The sequence below is a fragment of the Gymnogyps californianus genome, unplaced genomic scaffold (assembly GCF_018139145.2).
Source record: "Gymnogyps californianus isolate 813 unplaced genomic scaffold, ASM1813914v2 HiC_scaffold_31, whole genome shotgun sequence".
Taxonomy (NCBI): domain Eukaryota; kingdom Metazoa; phylum Chordata; class Aves; order Accipitriformes; family Cathartidae; genus Gymnogyps; species Gymnogyps californianus.
The window spans coordinates 656834-677519 of NW_026114191.1; the positions used below are offsets into that span (position 1 = coordinate 656834).

Sequence of the window (20686 nt, forward strand, 5' to 3'; positions counted from 1 at the left end):
TGCAGTGGACCCCAAGAAAGAACCAAGGTGGGAAGTGAGTGTGCAAGGCTGAATCCACAAAGTCCACGGGCAGGCAAGGCTGTGTCTCTGGCTGTGTCTGGAGAGCAGGAGAGCTCCAGCAGAGACCAAGGTGGGGCTGAAACTGAGGCCTGGCTTCAATGGTCTGCTGGGCCCATGGACAGAGGGGTGAGTGGAGCCGCGAGGTGATGCTGGTCAGGGCCATGAAGGCCTATGGATGGTGTCAGGGCCCTGACACTGCCCCATGGGATCCCACCTGCCAGTGCCCTCAACAGGCCAAGTTCTCATGCCCTCATGTCCAGGGTCTGTGCTCTGCGACTCTCCTTCCCCATTTCCCGGGGAATCTGGGAGACCACAATTTCATGGTCCTGCAGCCAAGGCTGACACTGGTCTTCACATCCCACACCAGCTCTTCCTCCGTTTGGGAGTACCAGGTCCAGGTGAGCATCAGAGTGGATGGCCCATTTCGAAGTTGACCCCCACAAAAGCTCCCACCTAACCTGTTGCCTGTCCCACAGAGATCCTCCATTTATCTGAGCTGCCCTGAAATCACACAGGGCATCCCCCACTTCTCACCTTCCCCGTCGGTCTCTCCAGGCGCTGTATCTCCATCCACCACAAAAGCCATGGGAGCTGTCCTTCCCCACCTCAGCTCTCCTTCCCCTGATGTCCCAGCTCTGTGATGGCGCACGAGGTCCTGCTGTCTGCCCCCGGTTGTGGGCTTTGGTGCACATTTGGGCTGCAGCACCTCAGATAGGGCAGCAGGGCCAAGGGCAGACTTGTCACGTGGAAACCTGGTACCCACGGACTCGACCCCTGGGTGGCAAGGCTTTGCTTCCCAGCAGAGGCATGCTGGAGGGGATGGCAGGTGGCAAGAGAATGAGGAAGGAGGTTGCCACAAGGAGAGCAAAAGCTGCAGTCCCCAAGGCCCGAGAGCAACAGGCCTGGGCTGTGCAGCCCCGGCAGGAGAGGGCTTTGCTGTCCAGGTGACTCTGCAGCGCTGTGTGGGGCCCTGTGACAGAGGGGAAGCTGCTGTCCAAGAAGGACAAGGTGCTGCTGAGAAAGTCCCTGCGGGAGGACAGCCTCTGATCCAGCCACCCTGTGGCCATCATGCTGGAGGCCGACCGGCTAGAGAGCAGCTCTGCAGAGAAGGACCTTGGGGTCCTCCTGCAGCGAGGACAAGCAGCTGAGCATGGGCCATCAATGCAGCCCTGCGGCAAAGGCCAACAGCCTCCTGGGCTGCGTTAGGAAAAGCACTGGTGGCAGATGGAGGGAGGTGGCCCTTCCCCTCTGCTCGGCACTGCTGAGGCCCCATCTGGAGTGCTGTGTCCAGTGCTGGGCTGCCCACTACAGCCAACTTGTTGACCTCCTAAAGCAAGTGCAGCAAAGGGCCCCAAAGCTGGTTTAAGGGACTGGAGCATCTTTCCTAAGAGGAAAGGCTGAGAGATGGGGCACTGTTCAGGGTGGAGAAGAAAAGGCTTGGAGAGATCTTAGTCATGTCTATAAAATTCCATCTGAGCCCAAGAAAACACTGTTTGACTGTGAGGGCTGTCAATCACTGGAACACTTGCCCAGAGAGGTTGTGCAGTGTCCCTCCATGGAGACAGTCGAAACCCAGCTAGACAAGGTGCTGAGCAAGCTGCTCTGGCTGACCCTGCCTCAGCTGAGGCCTTCAACTAGATGATCTCCAGAGGTCCCTTCCAATCTCAACAGTTCCATCATTCTGTGAGTATAAAGGAGAAAAGTAAGACAGAAAGACATGAACCCCACATAGCCTTGGCCGCAAATATGGTGGGATCCCGTGGAGAAAACGCAAGCTGGAGCAGGGGAAAAGTGTGAGGAAGGAGCAGCAGAGATGTTCTGTGCTGACTGTAACCCCCATTCCCCATCCCTCCCCTCCTTGTCTTGGGGTTGTGGTGGGTAGAAGTTGGGAATGAAGGAGTAATCTGAGCCTGGGAAAAGGAGTGGCGTGGAGGAATGGTCTTTAATGTTTTGTTAGAGTTTCGCACAATCCACATCTTTTTTAATTGGCAATAAATTAAATTGATCTTCCCCAAGTCAACTCTTCTTTGCCCAGTAATTGGTAAGTGATGACAATGACAGTAAGGGTAAGTGCTCTCCTTTTCTTTACTTGACCCATAAGCTTTTCTCTATTTTTTCCTCCCTTTGTGTCTGTCGTTTTGAGGAGGGAGAGTGAGGGAGCAGCTGGGTGGCTGGGTGGCTGCTGCTCAAAGTTACCCCAGCACAGGAGCGCATCAGGCCTGCTGCATGCAATCTGGGGCTCCCCAGCACAAGCAGAGCCCCTGACAGAGTGGCGCGAGTCCTGCAGAGGCCAGAAGGATGGTTGGGGCCTGGAGCACATTATGGCCAAGGGAGGCTGAGAGAGCTGAGGTTTGAGAAATCCCTCAGAGCCCCAACACCGGAGCAAGGACCCAGGCCACTTGGTGGGAGCTCAAAGAATGGAGATTTTCGGATACATGACACGACATGGCCAAAATGAGCACTCGATCTAGGTGGAGGTGTCTGAGAACGGGCTTGGCTGAGAGACCAAGCAGTGGCAAGAGCTCTGGGACTTAGGTTTGTAACGAGTGTCAGTAGCGAAAGTGGTTTTCTTTTCATTACTAATGCAGCGCGAGGCTGGGTATCAGAAAGCACCCAGAGGAGGACAGGGTGTCCATGCGCACAAGTCCCTCCTCAGGGCGGGTGTATGGCCAGAGCTGGAAATGGCCGGTGTGTGGGGTGTTCAGGGAAACTTGCTGTGGACAGCTTCCGTGGGGTGTCCAGGGAAGACGGCAAACAGCTGGCCCCTCTCTTCTGCCCCTTTGGTGCCTTGCTTCCTTCACCATGAGGCCTGGCTCTGCACTGTGACACCCTGCCCTCACTTTGCACGCTCACACAGCTGAGTTCTCCACGGGTGTTTTCCTCTGCCAGACACTTTCCTGCCCAGCCCAGCCCCTCCCCAGCTCTCCCCACCTCCCTGCATTCTGCCCAGCCCAGCCAAGCCCAGCAGCCCACTCTGCCCTGGCCCCACCACACTGCCACCCCAGGGTGCTGCAGAGCTCTGGGTGCTCCCCCCTCACTCCCATGACACTTCAGAGTCCTTCTGTGTGCATACCTCGATTCAGTGCTTTACTTTTGGGGACATCACCTCTGAGGGTGTTTCACCTTCTGAGGCTTTATTCCCTCCCAGCCCAAAGCACATGGCAAGTCCCCATCCTCTCCCCATCCCTCCACATTCATTTCTGTATTGTGCCACAGTCCTGTCATACATGAAGCAGCCTGAGAGGGAATTGGGAGCCCATGCCCCATCTCCACTGCCACTGGACACCACAAAGAGAGCCTGTAAAACCACAACGTTCAGTTCAATGGAACCCCATGGTACCGTGAGCTTAACCTCAATCACAGGGAGAACACAAAGAGACAAAAGTCTTTAAAAGACCAGTTCCGTGGACATTTTAGTGGCAGCACCTTTGGAGGAAGAGCTCAGCCTTCAGGCACTGCACGTGGGAGATGCCCTTTTATTGCAGAGCTGCTACTGGACAGGCCACATCTGATCCAGTGTTGTACAAGGGTCAGAAACAACTGGATCAAGCCTCAAGACAAGTAGTAGAAGCCCAACACATTATCTATAATTAGGATTATGACAAGGGAAAAAAGCAGGCTCCTGGCCTGAGGAAATGCGCAGAGCAGGGGAGGCAGGTTATTGTCGGTTGAAACAGCGTCCATTCGGCAGTTTCCAGAGGGCATCCTTGAGCTCCTGGTTCCTCATGCTGTAGATGAGGGGTTCACTGCTGGAGGCACCACCGAATACAGAACAGTCACCACCAGATCCAGCAATGGGAGGAGATGGAGGGGGGCTTCAGGTAGGCAAAGATGGCAGTGCTGACAAATAGGAGACGACAGCCAGGTGAGGGACGCACGTTGGAAAAGCTTTGTGCCGTCCCTGCTCAGAGGGGATCCTCAGCACGGCCCTGAAGATCTGCATATAGGACACCACAATGAAAACAAAACACCCAAATGCTAAACAGACACTAACCCACAAGAAGGCAAATTTCCTTGCGGTAGGCATTGAGCAGGAGAGCTTGAGGATGTGGGGGATTTCACAGAAGAACTGGTGCAGGACATTGCCTTGGCAGAGTAGTAGTGAAAAAGTATTGGCAGTGTGCAGCACAGAATTGAGCAATGCAGTGCCCCAGGCAGCTGCTGCCATGTGGACACAAGCTCTGCTGCCCAGGAGGGTCCCGTAGTGCAGGGGTTGGCAGATGGCAACGTAGCGGTCATAGGCCATAATGGTGAGAAGACAATACTCCCCTACAATCAAGAAGAGAAAGAAAAAGACCTGGGCAGCACATCCCAAGTAGGAGATGGCCGTGGTGTCCCACAGGGAATTGGCCATGGCTTTGGGGAGAGTGGTGGAGATGGAGCCCAGGTCGAGGAGGGAGAGGTTGAGGAGGAAGAAGTACATGGAGTGTGAGGTGGTGTCGCAGGCTACGGCGGTGATGATGAGGCCGTTGCCCAGGAGGGCAGCCAGGTAGATGCCCAGCAAGAGCCAGAAGTGCAAGAGCTGCAGCTCCCACGTGTCCGCGAGTGCCAGGGAGAACTCTGTTGTGGAGCTGCCGTTCAACATTTGTTGCCTCTGTGCATGGGTTCCTGACCTTCAAGGGAGAGTCAATGACAAATTAGGGGAGACTTCGCTGAGTAAAATCACAACCTTTTCTCCTACACCCTCCCCCTGCTACGCACACCCACTTTGCCTTTTCCAGCAGACCTTCCTTCAGCTCCAGTGCAGGAGCTCTGGTTAGTGCTGGCCGAGTGTGCCCTAAGAAGGGCCTCTTCCCGCTGGCTGCCGAGGAGTCAGCCCTGCTCTGCAGCAGTGGGTTCATGGAATGGTGGGGGCAGGGGCCAGGCCTGGTGGTCAGCTGTGTCAGATGAAACCGCTCCTAATGCAGAAGAGCTTGTCAGCATCTGCTCTCCCACTGCTAAGGAACCAGGATGGCAGAAGACAGTTGGAGAGGTTTGGGGTCTTTTAAAGCTGCCCCCATCTCACCTGGGCAGTGTTCTTTGATCTCAGAAAGCCTCCACATTTCTGCTGCCCCCAGGGAGAACAGAAGGAGAGCTGCGAGGCAAGAGGATTGCCTGGGGCTTAGTGCAGAGTGAGGGGAGCTGGTCTGTCTCTCTGTCTTCTTCCTCACTGCCCTGGACTCGCACCTTCACAAGGTGGAGGGCGATCAAACTCTTCTATTACCCTGAAAAGTCACCAGGCACTGCTGACAGCAGAGGGATCCGCTACACACCACAAAATGTCTCACCCTTTCTCAAGGTCTCAGCACCCCCCTTCTAGCCAAGGACACACATGCCTCATTTCACCAGCCCAACAGCATTCCCTCAGGCAGAGTACGTCTGCATTTCTCCGTGGGGCTTTCAGATAACACAAAGGGGCTGTGGAAGAGGTTTGCATCCGGAGGGCAGCTCACAGCTTGGAAGGACACCCCAAGGAGGGAGCCAATTGTCCTAATGTCGGCATCTCAGGAGAGAAAACGGACTCATTCCCCAGCCCCACACACTGCATTGCCCACAGCCCACACGTTAGAGGAAAGCTGGGACACTTGTTCCCAGGGACACACCTGCATGAACGGATAAACAAGAGCAGTGTGTGACTCAGCAGCTGAAACTCCCATCCCAGGGACTCTGACAGCACTAAAAAGAGACCTTTAGACCAGGCAAGTGGAGCAAGAAGGCAAAATACAGTGAGGGTCTGGCTGAGAGAGGCAAGGGAGAGGCAGCCGGGCACTCGGGAAAGCCTTCCCCTGATCCCCCTGTGCACGCCTCCTCCCAGACAGCGATAATGCAGGACAGTTGCCTTCAGCCCGACTGCTGCTCAGCGGGAAACGGGCACGCGGCAGGAGAGATGCCCTTCACCTCTGCTGCTGCTCTGCTGGACAGAGAGGGGACTCCCACCCTCGACCCCATGGCCGTGAGGGCTGAGGGTTGTGCTGGGTGGGAGAGGAGAGGTGAAGGAGGTGTCTCAGTGAAGGCATCTTCAGTGCAGGGTGGCCGGGAGGTGCCCCTATCTCCCCTGCAACAGGGTTTCCAGGGTTCCTTCCTTTCCTGCCCATCTCTGCTGCCTGCAGCTGTGCCTGCCAGGAGCCTCTTTCTCTGGCCCCACATCTCTTCGCTGCCGGTGCTCAGAGACCCCATCTCAGCCCCTGTGTGCCCAGCTCTGCCCTGCAGCCTCTCCGTGTGTGCAGCGGCTACAAAGCAGGTCACAGACATCCTGCTGAGAGTGGAGAGGTGATGCTGGTGCTGTCTGGAGCCCCAGAGCTGGAAAACTGAAAACACAGCCTCAGCAAAGCTCCTTAGCCATACAGTAATCCTCCTTTGACCTTCCAATTGAAAAGTCCCCTTGGAAATGTCCCACTGCCCACCCAGCCAACCAAGATGAGAGACCTCAAAAGAGAGACACCTTCCCTTTCAGGGAACTCCATCTTGGAAAGTTCCCTTGGAAATGCGCGGGGGTAAGCTGGAGCTGTGAGCAGTCCTGACCCATGCAGCACCCTCTCAACAGCAGAAGGACCCTGCCCTGACAGGGGTAGCTCCTTCCACCACACACCTTCTCCCCACAGCGCTGTGGGGAGCTCCCCGGGCAGGCTGAGTGCTGACCCTGGCAGGCGGCAGAGTGCTGCCCCAGCACACAGCCCCTGGGGTGCAGGGACCCTGCTCGGAAGGACAGCCCTGGGCACCCCTGCCTGCACACCCACCTTCACACCCTTCGGCCATCCCTGGGAGAATGCAGCCGTCATGCCCTCTCCCTGTGACAGTGCGGCAGGGAAGCCGTGCTTTGGAGCATGTCCTCCTCCTCCACAGCAGAGAAGCTATGAGAGCCTTCCTGAAAGATTCCATAGGCTGTGGGCTGTGCCAGCTTTTGGAGATCCCTCCTCAAACTGCAGCTGCATTGCCTGCCACCAGAGACTTACCGTGTCAAGGCTGTAAAGATTTTCTTCCCCATTAACTCTCAGCATCCTCCGATCCCACACTGCCTTTAACTTTTCTCTGCCTCACTGCTCTCCCCTCGGTGCCTGCAGGCAGTGCCCTCAGCCCTGCTGTGCTTTGCGGAGGAGCTGCTCGTGGGCAGAGCTGTCTCTCGGCAGCGCTGCCCGCTTGCCATGAGCTCCCTCCATCCCAGGAGCCCAGCCCAGCTCAGCAGCACAGGACCAGCCCAAGGCAGCACTTTCTCTGCCTCCTACCCCCACCCCCCGCCCAAGAATCCCTCGAGGTGTCCCTGGGCCTCCAGGGCTGACAGCTCCTGAAAGGCAGCAGGATCTCTCCTGGGGAACAGAATTTGAGGCAGACTGAAGGAATCACTGACTGTCCCTCTCTATACCTTGGACAGACTGATTCCTGCAGCGGGAATTGCTCTACCAGGGTGTGCGCATCTGCAGGAGGCGTCAATGTTGCCCTCTGGAAACCTCCATTCCTCCACTTGCTCTGCCCGCTCTGGGCTCCCTCCAGGTGTCCCTGGGGCTCAGTGGGAACCTGCTGTGAAACAGGCTGAAGGAATCCTGATGTTCCCTCCCTCAGCTGGGGAGAGACACTTACTTCCAGCAGTGCCATTACTCCTATCAGAAAAGGAGTTGGGCAGGAGAATCACTTGTTTGGTCCCATATTTAGGCAGGACATCAGGAAGGTGACAGGGTAGGATCTATTGTTGCAAGCTGGAGGAGATGTCTTCAGGGGAGTGAATGTAGGCCTCTCATTGTGGGTTTGTAGTGCTAGGGCTAGAAAGACATTCAGCTCTCTTCTGTCCATGCCGTGTCTCTGCTCTGAAGCAAAGCCTTTGCCCGCACGGGCTCTTGGACACTTGGTGCCAGCTTTCCTTCTGGCAAGTCAGAGCTTGCCTGGTGCCACAGCTGGGCTGCTTCAGGCCAGATGTGCAGCAACGCCCTCAGCCAGGGGCACAGACAGGATGAGCTGGAGCCGTTACTGTCAGAGACAGAGCTGTGACCCTGATGGAATCCATTGCCAAGGTGTGGAGGCAAAGGTTAGTACAGCTGGTCTTCAAGGACAGCATCCGCCAAGCACAGCGAGAGTCCAAAGAAAAATCAGTCTGTAAAACCTGTGAGGCAATTCAAGGGCACCATAATGAGTGTTTGCTACTTCAGCAACGGTTCAAAGAGAAACCAAGATGCTGCGTGGCCACTGCTGAATTTAGAAAGAGCAGGTGCAGATAGATCTGCGCTACTCCATGTCCTCATTGCGACAGTCGTCACCAGCAAGGTCTCGCAGGCCTTTGTGCCTCGAGGCAGGACTCTGGAGGAGAACAGCCGGCAGTGGCTGGGGCTCAAGTTAGGTGTCCCTAGAGCAAGGGCAATCCTTACCGGTGTCTGGGACAGGAGGGCCAGCATCCAAGGAAGCTGAGAGAGCAGGCTGATGCCGCAGGGAGGCCACTCTCCGTCAATGAAAGGTCATGGAGACTGGGGGGGACTCCCTGATGACTGGCAACACCCAAACATTGCCTGCACCTTTCAAAAGTGCCCAATGGATGAGCAGGGGAATGGAAGGCTGTGCTCCAGAGCGTGTCCACTTGGATGGCATTTCTGGTGTCGGAAGGAGAAGGCGACTGGATTGACCCAGGGGAGATTGTGCCTGGCCAGCCTCTTTGCTTTCTGGTGGGGACATGGGGAGCAGTGATTGTCTTTCAGCTGGAAATCAGCAAGGCTTTCAACATCATCCCCCACAGCTTGTGTCCAGGATAGAATCTTATGGTCTGCATGGTGGATAAGGAGATGGGTAAAAAACCCAGCTGGATGGTGGGGCAGAGGGGACGTGGTCAAAGCATGGTACTCTGCCTGGAGACCTGTACCTCGTAGGGAACTGCAAGGGTCTGTCCTGCAGCCTGCCCTGTTTCACATGTTTGAATGACCCAGAGGAGAGGAAAGGTTGAGTTTTCATGACATTTGTAGAAGCCATCACATTGAGGAGAGCAGAAACTGCACTGGAGGGCAGGGTTGCCATCCCAAAGGATATGACCGACTGGAGGGAGGAGCCAGGAGGAACCTCATGATAGCCAAGAAATCCTGACCTTGAGGTGGACTAAGACCCTGCAATGACAGAGCCCAGGTCGGTAGCAGCTCTGTGGGAAAGGCTCTTGTGGTCCTTGGGTTTCCTTAGGTAAACCTGAGCCATCAGCAAAGAAGGCCAACAGCATCTTGGGCTATGCGGGCAGGAGCACAGCCGGTCTGCTCAGCACTTTTTACACGGTATCAAAATCATTCCCTAGGTTTGACACCCCACCATGCCAGAGGGACCTTGATAAACTGGACCAGTTCAGTGTAGCGCCGCTGAGGCCATCAGGGTGGGAGACCTTAGGTACTGTGAGAAGAGGCTTAGAGAGCTGGTCTTGATCAGCCTGGAGAAGAGAAGATCTTGAGGGGAACATGCAGCAGCATTGCACAGTTCCCAGGCAGATGGCGTCAGGCTCATGTCCGTGACACAAGGACAAGAGGCAATGGGCTGAAACAAGAGACGCTAAGGCTAGATATAGGGAGAAACTTTTCTAGCATGAGGCTAGTCAAGCACTGGAAGCTTTTTCCCAGGGAGTGTGCCCTGTGTCTATCCTGGAATGTGATCCAGAGGTGTTTGCATGAAGCCCTGAGTAATCTGGTCTGACCCTGCTTTGGGCAGGAGGTTGGTCGAGACACCTCCCGAGCTCCCTGCCAGCCTGAATGATGCTCTCTTTCCTTCCCCTTCATTTTTTCAAATGAGGGAAAGCTCTCAGGTTCTCCCTCACCCCAGAAGGAATTCACAGCAGGCACAGGGCTGCTTCACAGGTGCCCCCAAACAGCCCTCACCACATCCTTTGCTTCCCTTTTCATTTGCCAAGGCCAGGTTCTTCTCTTTTACTGTCCTTCTACCCTCCAAAAATAACAGCCTCCCTGTTCATCCTTTCAGAGCAGGTTGCTCAAGAAATGTCAGCATCCATGTGCAGAGCCTACAAACGAGCCGGGCATTGAAGCCATCATTGCAGAAAGAGAGACGAGGCCTTTGACCAGCTCCATGAACCCAGGAATCACTATGCCATGCCTCCTGACATTCCTGGCAACAACTCAGCTTTTCTCCAGCCAAGTGTGATTCTTCTTTAGGTGTATGGGCCAATCTCCTGACATAGGCAAAGTTTTAGTTTGTGGAAGAGAATCAAAACCGACTTTTGACGAGGTTAGTTTCATTTTACCTGCGGAAATGCAGGGCAGATGAAGGGAGCTGAGACCTTCCAGGCTCCCTGCTGCAGAGTTAGGACTTCAGAGCCTCAAAATGCAGGTAATGCTGGTGTATCTGTATGCCACATGAAATTTGCCTTTCTTTGTTCCTTTGCACTAACCTGGGATCTGTGCCTTGGCCTTCTTTGGCTAACAATGAAACAACTGCCCTACTCCACCTCCTCCTCCTGATGAAAAGAGGGCGAAAAGAGATGGAACAGGCACGATTTAGGGCCAATCTGTCTAAGAGGTGTAAGCTTTAAATGATAAGAAGGAGGTAGCAGTGAGAGGTAAAACACTGTTCAAAGATCTTCATGCCAGAGGCTAGCTACTGAGAACTTAGAGCAATTTTGTCAATACAGAATGGCTGTTGAGAAGGAAATTAAAGAGCTGTAGTCTTGATGGACATCAAGAAGAAAGAAAGAGTTCCCTTACAGCACTGTCCTGGTACTGTACTAGGATAGTACCACTAATTGCAAAACATCCTTGAGAACTTGTTCATTTTGCCTTGGCTCCAGAGCTCAGCCTGCTCAGACCTTGAAAGGACTGCCTCAAACCTCTGCAGCCCAAATCTCTCCCACCTTCCTCCATTCTCACTCTTTTACCCAGGACACTTCTCCCATCACTTCAGCAGACTGCCCGGTCTCTGGTTTTTTAGCTGGGTGAAGTCAGGGCACTCCCTTGCACAGCCTTCCTTAGAAAAGTCTTCTCTACATGCTGATCCCACTTCTATCACCTCATGCTGTGTCCAGCTCCATCTTCCTTCCGCACAGCTCCATTGGATGGGCACTTTTCCTGTTGCTTTCATGCCCATTCACCTTCACCACCTTTTAGTATTGTATGCAGATCAAATATTGCCTCAGGAAACACATTTATCCCCACAGCTTCACCATTTCCCATGGCAGGCTGAGATATTTCACCTCTTGGAGCACATGCTGTGCAAAGCTGTCCCACATATGGAAACCACTTCAATTCTGCATATTCATTTGGGTTTAAAAAAAAAACCAAAACATGCAGGGTTAGTCTTTCAGAGAGACAGAGTTTCAAAGTGGCAAAGCAGCTTAAATTCATAAATGCTGAGAGACAAGTTACAAAGAGAGAGGAAAAAACAGGTGAAGCTGTATTATCTGGACTCACAAATCCTCTGTCACTGAGGAGAAAGTCCCACAGCCTGTGGGATATTTTCCTTAGTTGGCCCTCTGGGAAGTTTTCTTTGTTGGGCCTCTTGGCTGGAGCCTGCTGCATTCGCATTTCCAGCAAGGGCAGAAGTTCCAGCTCAGGCATCAAACATTTGCCCATCCTGCCTGGAGCACCAGGACAGTTGTGTCACACAACAGCCAGTGTCAGAAGGAAGATGGAGGTAGTGTGAATTGAAATGTTATGGGTTCAAATGGAAGCTCAAATCCTGAGCTGGCAGGATAACATTGGATGAACAGAACAGAACAGAATAGAATAGAATAGAATAGAACAGGCTATTTCATTTGGAAGGGACCTACAACGATCATCTAGTCCAATGCCTGACCACTTCAGGGCTGACCACAAGTTCAAGCATGTTGTTAAGGGCATTGTCCAAATGCCTCTGAAACACTGCCAGGCTTGGGGCATCGACCACCTCTCGAGGAAGCCTGTTCCAGGGTTTGACCACTCTCTCGGGAAAGAAATGCTTCCTCATGTCCAGCCTGAACCTCTCCTGGTGCAGCTTTGACCATTCCCAGGCATCCTGCCCTGGATCCCAGGGAGAAGAGATCAGCACCTCCCTCTCCACGTCCCTCCTCAGGAAGCTGCAGAGAGCAATGAGGTCGCCCCGCAGCCTCCTTTTCTCCAAACTAGACAAGCCCAAAGTCCTCAGCTGCTCCTCAGAAGACATGCCTTCCAGCCCTTTCACCAGCTTTGTTGTCCTCCTCTGGACACACTGAAGGACCTTCACATCCTTCTTAAATTGTGTTGCCCAGAACGGCACACAGTATTCAAGGTGAGGCCGCACCAATGCTGAATTTTAGCGGGATAGTCACCTCTCTTGACTGGCTGGAATTAGACAGAATTGGCTGCAATTAGACAGAAATTACCTGACATGACTGTGAGTTCAGACCTCATTGGGAGAGTTTCTCACACAGCTCGCTGAGGAGGGCAGGCTGTCAGGCAAAAGGGAGCGTGCTTCAGTTTCCCAAATCCAAGGGAAGTGCCCAAACCATTCTTCCCTTGGACTCTGGTGTCCCGTTTCTTGAGAATCAAATGTGCTGGGGCTTCTGTCAATCATCTCTCAACAATTCTTCAGGTGTTTTTGTAATTTCCGCAAGAGTTTAATTCTCTACAAAGAACTCCACATTAATCTGCCTAAACATAAATGGATGGAAGAGAGCAGCTTGTATCTGTGGTAGCAACATTGGGCAGTGCCAACTGAATCAGCATTTGCTGTATATGTCCTGATGCCCAATCTTCAATGACATATCCAGGGCGGTTCAGATGAAGAGGGGTCTTGCAAAAGTCCCCTTTTGTGTCCCCAGATGCCAGAGGCTGGATCCCCTTCTCAGGGCAGACTCCTTGCCAGGAAGCCACAGCCTTGGGTGTTGCTCACCTCGTTCTTCCTGGCACGGCACTTGGCATCCTTTTTGGTGTATTTGAGGCTTTTCTCTGACTGTCCTTCTGCACAGAAGATCAGAAAAAGACAATGATTTCATAAAAGATCATTCTATCATAGAATCATCGAATCATTTAGGTTGAAAAAGAGCTTCAAGGTCATTGAGTCCAACTGTAAACCTAACACATGGTTACAGATCGTCCTAAAGGCCCTGTTAAGGACAAAAAAGTTTGCCATGAGCTCTGGAGGGAGCCAGGAAGAACAAGGAGATGGCTGATGGCTTTAGCAAATCCTTAACCCATGTCTGAGCCCAGCAATGGAACTGGAGAGCAGCTGATGTCTGGGGGTGGGGAAGAGGAGGAGGTTTGTCCTGGAAGATGTCAGGAAGGAAGACCCCTCTTCTGCTAGTCAGGGATGAAAGAGACATTTCTATGCTGTGTACATGCCTCAGCCTAGGAGATAGGGAATGTCCACTGCTGAGAGTGGCCGTGCCCACTCATGCCCCGTGAGCTGACCTTGCCCTTTTCCTCCTTCACTCCCCACACTTGGATGGACCTCAGGAAGCATCCATGAGCGTGAAGGATGCACAGACCTCCTGCGGTTAGGTCCCATCACTGTTGGGGAAAAGGGAAGGGTTTGTGAGACGTGGTAGTGCAGGGGGGGAGCGGTGCATGGGAGGATTCGAGGAAGTGTGGGGCTAGGACACCTTGGGTGTTAGAGGAGAATGAACAGGGCTTTCAAGAAGCTGGATGGGTTGTGGGGAACTGTGACGGATGCACTCGACCCCTTAACCAAACTCGCAGTAGTTTGGTACAGGCTCCAAAGGAGGTAAAGGCCTGAGCCTCAGGCGGGCCAAGAACTCCTCTAGGAAACCCACGAAGGAGCAGAGTGACACAGTGAGCATCGATGCATATGAGCTTGGAACACCGATCATGTGATTAACGGGTGGCTTTTCCAAGACTCATTTATCAAGGAACAAAGAAAGTTGTGGGTACAAGGAGTCTCGTGCATACCTCTCCCATTGTATGCAATTGGACTACAAGCCAACCACTTTATCCCATAAATATGAGAGCCTAAGGGAGCCTTCTTTGAGCTCTCCCTGCTAGGCAGCGTGACTGCATGGCGGTGATCTCCCTTGAGCTGGGATGCCTCTCAAGTTTGCTGCTCGAGGCAGAGAGACCTTTTACCAATGACAGATCCTTGGATGAGCCCCATTGAGTTCTCCCTGAACTGGAACTGGACTGCACGCCAGGCGACTCTCCCCTTGAGCAGGGACGCCTCTCAAGGCTTGAGATTCCTTACCTGAGACTAAGAGATCCTTTCTTACCCAAGACAGAGAGACCCCTTATTCACAACAGATCCTTGGTAAGTGACTGACAGCATGCTGAACTAACACTAATGAAATCCTTGGGTCTAGTTCCATTAGACATAAACCGTTGACCAAGTCTGGACTAAGTCTGGATCCAGCTGCACCTAGACTCCTCTCTGAGAAGGAGTTTAGAAAGCAAAGGTGTCCATTCTGAACTCAAGACTCAAAGGGATGGTCTCCCTTACCTTTTTTCGCCTCTGATCTTTGTGTAAATCGTTCTAAATTGACTCTAACTCAGTTTTCCTTTGTATGTTTCTTCCATGGATTAAGTAATAGAGTGACCCTTGCCATCGAACCTTGTTAAGTTGCACTTTTACAAATTGACATTAAAATCACTTTTGCTAATACCTTTGATGGCAATACTTTAAGTGATCTAAATCACTCATCCGCGACACCCCTCTCCCTAGGCCAGCACAAGAATCCTGGCCAGGGGAAAGAGCAGCCTGCCCCGAGTGGGTGCTTGCAGAAAGAGGTTTCTCTTTGCCATGCATTCCTCCATGCAGGCACAGATATGCTGTCTTGCTCTTCTCCACAGTCATCCCTGCTCTCCAGAGAGCCTTTCCCCAGGTGAGCGTGTCCATGCCGGCCTGGGCAGCCGCCTCTGCTTCCCTCTCCATGCTCCCTGCAAGGCCCCAAGCTGGCAGTGCTGCTGTGCAGAGCGAGGGAGCTGTGGTGCCCTGGGACCATGGGGTGAGCCTGCACTGGCCATGCTGGTCAGGGTGGGAGCAGACCCAGCCAGAAAGGGATCACTGCTGCTGAGCCCCTTTCTATCTTCCCTTGATGCTCAATAGCCAAGGACAGGGCTGGGCAGGAGCAAGGCGTGTCTGCAATGGCACAAAGGGCAGGGCAGGGCTGCGCTAGATCCAGCCCGTGGGCTTTCCAAGAGGCTTTCAAGAACCACTCTCCAGCCTTTGCTCCTATTGCCTGCTGGCTCCTCACGGCCTTTTCTGGCATTGCAGAGCCCTCGTTAGCTCATGGTCTCCTCAGGTTTGCCTTTTCTTCCAGGACACTCCACCTCCGATGGTCACTAATTTTAGGAGGTGCAACTCACTGCCAAGTCAGACTCACACACTGTTCCTGGAGATCCCCTGACTTCTCCTGGCACCTCCCAATTCCTCTCCAGGATGGCATCTGCCATCAGCCCCACTGCAGGTGAGACAGCACCAGGGAGATAAGTCAAAGAACAACTGCTGTCTGCTTGGACATGTGCCACCAAGAAGGGAACTCTTGGTCCAGCCCTCAGTCCCTGACAGATCCCCCTGCGACTCTGAGCTTGTCTCCCTGAAGCTATTGAGACCCCCAGAAGAGCAAAAGTCCTTTTGAGGGAATAGCTCATTGGGTGTATTCCAGCTTTGGAAGAGGCATCTGGCCTTCTGGCCCTGCCCTGAGGAGCCCTTTTGGTGACGGCTGTGCTAGCAGGGAGGCCAGCTCTGACACAGTGGTTCACATGGTCTGCTCCTGCCCACAGCCACAGGGATGCCAATATAGAGACAACAGGACTGTCTCAAGGTCCACGAGCCCTTAGAGCTAACAACACAAATGCAAGGGCACAAGAGGAGAGTGTGGAAGGGAGGAGAGACCAGCACTGAAAAGAGCATGTCCTACTGCTGGCCATGGCCATGGCTCCAGGCAAGCAGCAGCCCTGATGATACGCAGGCAGGAGAGAGGGAGTGCCCGCTGAGGCAGCAAGGTGCAGCCTCGGGGCCCCATGGGCTGCTCCTCCATGGGGCAGCTGCGATTTGGGCTCCTTAACCCTTTCTTCTAGCTGGGCTGTGCCCCCAGCTCCAGAGAGGATTTGGAGAGATGAGAGCTCAGACCAAAGACTTTCTGCTGGCTTCTTTATTTATGCAAGCAGCCTGGTACTGTAGGTCTGTGTGCTGGTTTTAGCTGGGATAGAGTTAAATTTTTTCATAGTAGCTTGTACGGGGCTATGTTTTGGACTTGTGATGAGAACAGTGTTGATAATACAGGGATGTTTTTGTTATTGCTGAGCAGTGGTTACACAGAGTAACCAAAAAGGCCTTTTCTGCTTCTCACCCCACCCTGCCAGCAAGCAGGCTGGAGGAGCACAAGAAGTTGGGAGGGGACACAGCTGGGACAGCTGACCCCAACTGACCAAAGGGACATTCCAGACCATATGACGTCATGCTCAGCATATAAAGCTGGGGGAAGAAGAAGGAAGGGAGGGAATGTTCGGAGTGATGCCATTTGTCTTCTCGAGTCACCGTTACATGTGATGGAGCCCTGCTTTCCTGGAGATGGCTGAACACCTGCCTGCCAGTGGAAGCAGTGAATGAATTCCTTGTTTTGTTTTGCTTGCATGTGCAGATTTTGCTTTACCTACTAAAACTGTCTTTAACTCAACCCACGAGTTTTCTCACTCTTACCTTTCCAATTCTCTCCCCCATCCCACTGGGGGCAGGTGAGTGAGCAGCTGGGTGGTGCTGACCTACCTGCTGGGGTTACTCAATGACAGTACATTGGGATAGCAGCTCAGAAAAAACACGTTGACTGTCAAGAAGTGGGATGAATAATACTAATTCATTGCAATAATATTATCACAGCTATTAAAAAAAAAAAAAAAGACCAAAAGATACTCCTGGCTTTTCCTGAGATACCCTGGGAGTATTATAAGGTGTATGGGTACCTTAATGATGCTGAAATAGTATGTGTTGAAATACTTTCCTCAGGGAATCTTTGATCTCTTTGTTCCTCATGCTGTAGATGAGGGGGTTCACTATTGGAGGCACCACCGAATACAGGACTGCCATCAGCAGATCCAGGGATTGGGAGGACGTGGAAGGGGGCTTCAGGTAGGCAAAAAAAGAGGTGCTGACAAAGAGGGAGACCACGGCCAGGTGAGGGAGGCACATGGAAAAGGCTTTGTGCCGTCCCTGCTTCGAGGGGATCTTCAGCACAGCCCTGAAGATCTGCACATAAGACAGCACAATGAAAACAAAACACCCAAATGTTAAACAGACACTAACCACAAGAAGCCCAACTTCCCTGAGGTAGGCATTTGAGCAGGCAAGCTTGAGGATGTGGGGGATTTCACAGAAGAACTGGTGCAGGACATTGCCTTGGCAGAGAGGTAGGGAAAATGTATTGGCTGTGTGCAGCACAGTATGGAGAAAGCCACTGCCCCAGGCAGCTGCTGCCATGTGGACACAAGCTCTGCTGCCCAGGAGGGTCCCGTAGTGCAGGGGTTTGCAGATGGCAACATAGCGGTCATAGGCCATGACAGTAAGAAGAAAATACTCTGCTCCAAGCAAGAAGGAAAACAGAAAGAGCTGGGCAGCACATCCTACATAGGAAATAGACCTGTTGTCCCAGAGGGAATTGGCCATGGCTTTGGGGAGAATGGTGGAGATGGAGCCCAAGTCGATGAGGGAGAGGTTGAGGAGGAAGAAGTACATGGGAGTGTGGAGGCGGTGGTCGCAGGCTACGGCAGTGATGATGAGGCCGTTGCCCAGGAGGGCAGCCAGGTAGATGCCCAGCAAGAGCCAGAAGTGCAAGAGCTGCAGCTCCCGTGTCTCTGCGAATGCCAGGAGGAGGAACTCCGTGATGGAGCTGCCTTTGGACATCTGATCCCTTTGTTCCTGAGGTACTGCCAAAGGAAGAAAGCACACGGACAAGTGAGGACTACTCTGAGCAAAACTCTTCCCTTTCCCTGCCCCCTCCAGCACCCCACCCCACCTCCCCAACACCCATTGCCTATATCCCTTCTTTCAGGACCTTCATGCGTCCCCCAGGCTGGAGCTCAGGTTTGTGCTGGCTGAGTCTGATGTAAGGAGTAGGGCTCTGCCCATAGTCTCCTGACGACTTGTCCCTGCTCTACAGCACTGGGAATGGGGGAAAGTGGGTGACAGCTGCTGAAATTCACCATTTCCCTTAGGGCTTACACAATCCTAAGGACACGGCAGGACAGTTTGGAAGTGCGGAGAGACCAGCACTGAGAAGACCACGTCCAGCTGCTGTCCATGGCCATCAGCTCCAAGGAAGCAGCAGCCCTGACATGCAGATTATATCAGTAACCCCCTTGTAATATAGAGGAGCTGCTCAGCATCTTCCGGCAGCACAAGCGCAGGGAAACTCCTGGATGTGCTAAAAGTGTAGGGACCTCAGCAGAGCCAGCTCAGTCCCCAGCCCCACACACTGCACTGTCCAGAGCCCCACAGCTTGGAAGGAACTGAGGCACTTTGCTCCCATGGACACAGCTGCATCACAGGATCCGCAGCGTCAGTGTGTGCTCTGCACCTGAAGCCTTCTTGTTGCCCGAGAGTCCGAGGGTAAGACCAAGGGAAGCATGGACAGGAGGGCAAGATGGAGAAATGCCTCAACACTCTTGCCAAGGGAGCACTCAGGAGTTTCTTCTCCTTGGGCTGAACCTGCAGAGAATTCGACTCAGCTTGAGAACCCATGGTCTTGATGGCAGCAACTGCGCTGGGTGGGAGAGGAGACCAGGGGGTTGCTCAGCGGAAGGCATCTGCACTGCAAGGGACAGCAGGGAGGTGCCAGAATCCCCCTCCCAAGACCTTGATGGTAGCAGCTCTCTCTCACCCCCTGCCCATGTCTCTGCTGCCTGGAGCTGTCCCTGCCAGGAACCATTTCCCTGTCCCCACGCCTCCTCCCTCTCAGTGCTCACAGACCCCATCCCAGCCGCTCTGTGCTCAGCTCGGCCCTGCAGACCCCTCCTGGCAGCAGGGCACTGCCCAGGGGCACCTCAGCGGTTGCAGGCTCTGATGGGAACATCAGACCAACCCTGAGGAGGCTACCAAGGTGCTACTGGTGCTGTCTGTAAGCCACAGGGTGTTGATTTCTGATACTCCCAGGTTGATTCATCTCTAAGAGGAACAGATTTGGAGTTTACGTGCCTGCTCCCAGAGAGGTGACTTTCTATGTCCCATTGCCCACCCAGATAACCAAGAGTAGAAGACAGAAAGAACGGGACCCTGAGCTTTCAAGTAGGCATTGCCTTGATGTGCTTCTTGAAAAGTCCCCTTGGAAATGTCCTGAGGGTGATGTGGGGCTGTCAGCAGCCTTGACCCGTGCAGCACTCTCGTGAAAGCAGAAGGATCGTGCCCTGTCAGGGGCTGTTCCTTCTACCCATAGCTTCTCCCCACAGTGCTCTGGGGCGCTCCCTGCCCTGGCATAGCCTGGAGTGCAGGGACCCTGCTTGGAAGGACAGCCCTGCGCACCCCTGGCTGCACACCCGGCTTCACACTGGTTTAGTTTTAGGTAGTCCTGCAAGGGGCAGGGAATTGGACTCAATGACCCTTATGAGTCCCTTCCAACTTGAGATATTCTATGATTCTATGATTCTATGAATTACATCTTAAATTACATCTGCATCTGCACTGGCATCTGCAAAGACACCTTCCTCTGAAATGGTATCTGTATCAGCAACGCTATCTCTGCCTGCCAGGGTATCTGCAATGCTATCTGCACCTCCAATTTTTCTACATGCACAACGACATATGCAGGGTATCTGGAGTGGCATCTCCACCCGTAATTGCATCTGAACTTGTATGTGTGTAATGTCTGCGACTGCCATGGCATCTACAATGGCATCTTCATCTGCAATGGACTCTGCAGTGGTATCTCTCATGGTATCAGCGCTGATGTCTCTGCTATATTGGTATTGGTGTCTGTAATGGGATCCCGATGGGCACCTGCATGTCTAATTGTACCTGTATCTGCATCTGTACTGGTATCTGGATGTGTATCTTCAATTGCGTATGTATGGTGCTATGTTTTGGATTTGTCATGACAGCAGCATTGATAACACATCTATGTTTTAGTTACTGCTGAACAGTGCTGACTGTCACAAACATTCGCAACTGGCCCATGGCGACCGAGGAGAGAGGCTAGGACACAAAGTAAAGAATTACAGCGGCAAATATTTAGTCATGCACATACGGTGTCCCAGCAAAGTTGGGGCACCCAGAATGTGGCTTTACACAGGGTTCTTTTACCCTTCAAACATTCAGGTACAACACGATTTGACTGATCACTAACACCCACACTACTGATCACTAATCATAGTAAAACTTTGCAGAACAACAATATTTCTGCAGCATTCTTGCTGCTTGTCTATTGATCCAGCTGTCCCTGGAGTCAGCCTTGCTCGAGTGACTGATCTGTGATGCCAGACAACGCTGGGAGGGTTTCAAAGAGGTGTGAGAGGGCTGGGATGCTGGCGTTACCTTGGTTGTCCCAGGGTATCCTTTATCCTTCAGGGACACCTCTAAGCTTCCACAAAGCGAAGTCCTTCTTTCCAGGGCTGGGCTGGCCTCTCATTTGTTTTACTCTAGTCATGGACAATACCGAAGTCTCTAGTAAAATTCCACTGCCTCATTACATTGCAGTGTATAATGTGAACTAATATACATTAACAAAGTGAATATCCTTTATACTGTAAAGACTGATTGTTATAATAGGTAGGGACCTGTCACATTATATTATCCA

At 52.9% G+C, this 20686-nt stretch overlaps 1 protein-coding gene across 1 annotated transcript; it reads right to left on the minus strand.

The window, feature by feature from the left end:
• Nucleotides 1-16866: 16866 nt before the first annotated feature.
• LOC127028330 (olfactory receptor 14A16-like) lies at nt 16867-17802 on the minus strand. Its single transcript, XM_050914046.1, has one exon. The coding sequence runs from the start codon at nt 17800-17802 to the stop codon at nt 16867-16869; it is 936 nt and encodes a 311-aa protein (XP_050770003.1).
• Between the last annotated feature and the right edge of the window lie 2884 nt (nt 17803-20686).

Coding starts and splice junctions, on each gene's coding strand:
- LOC127028330 (XM_050914046.1), bottom strand. CDS start 17,802: ATGTCCAAAGGCAGCTCCATCACGGAGTTCCTCCTCCTGGCATTCGCA.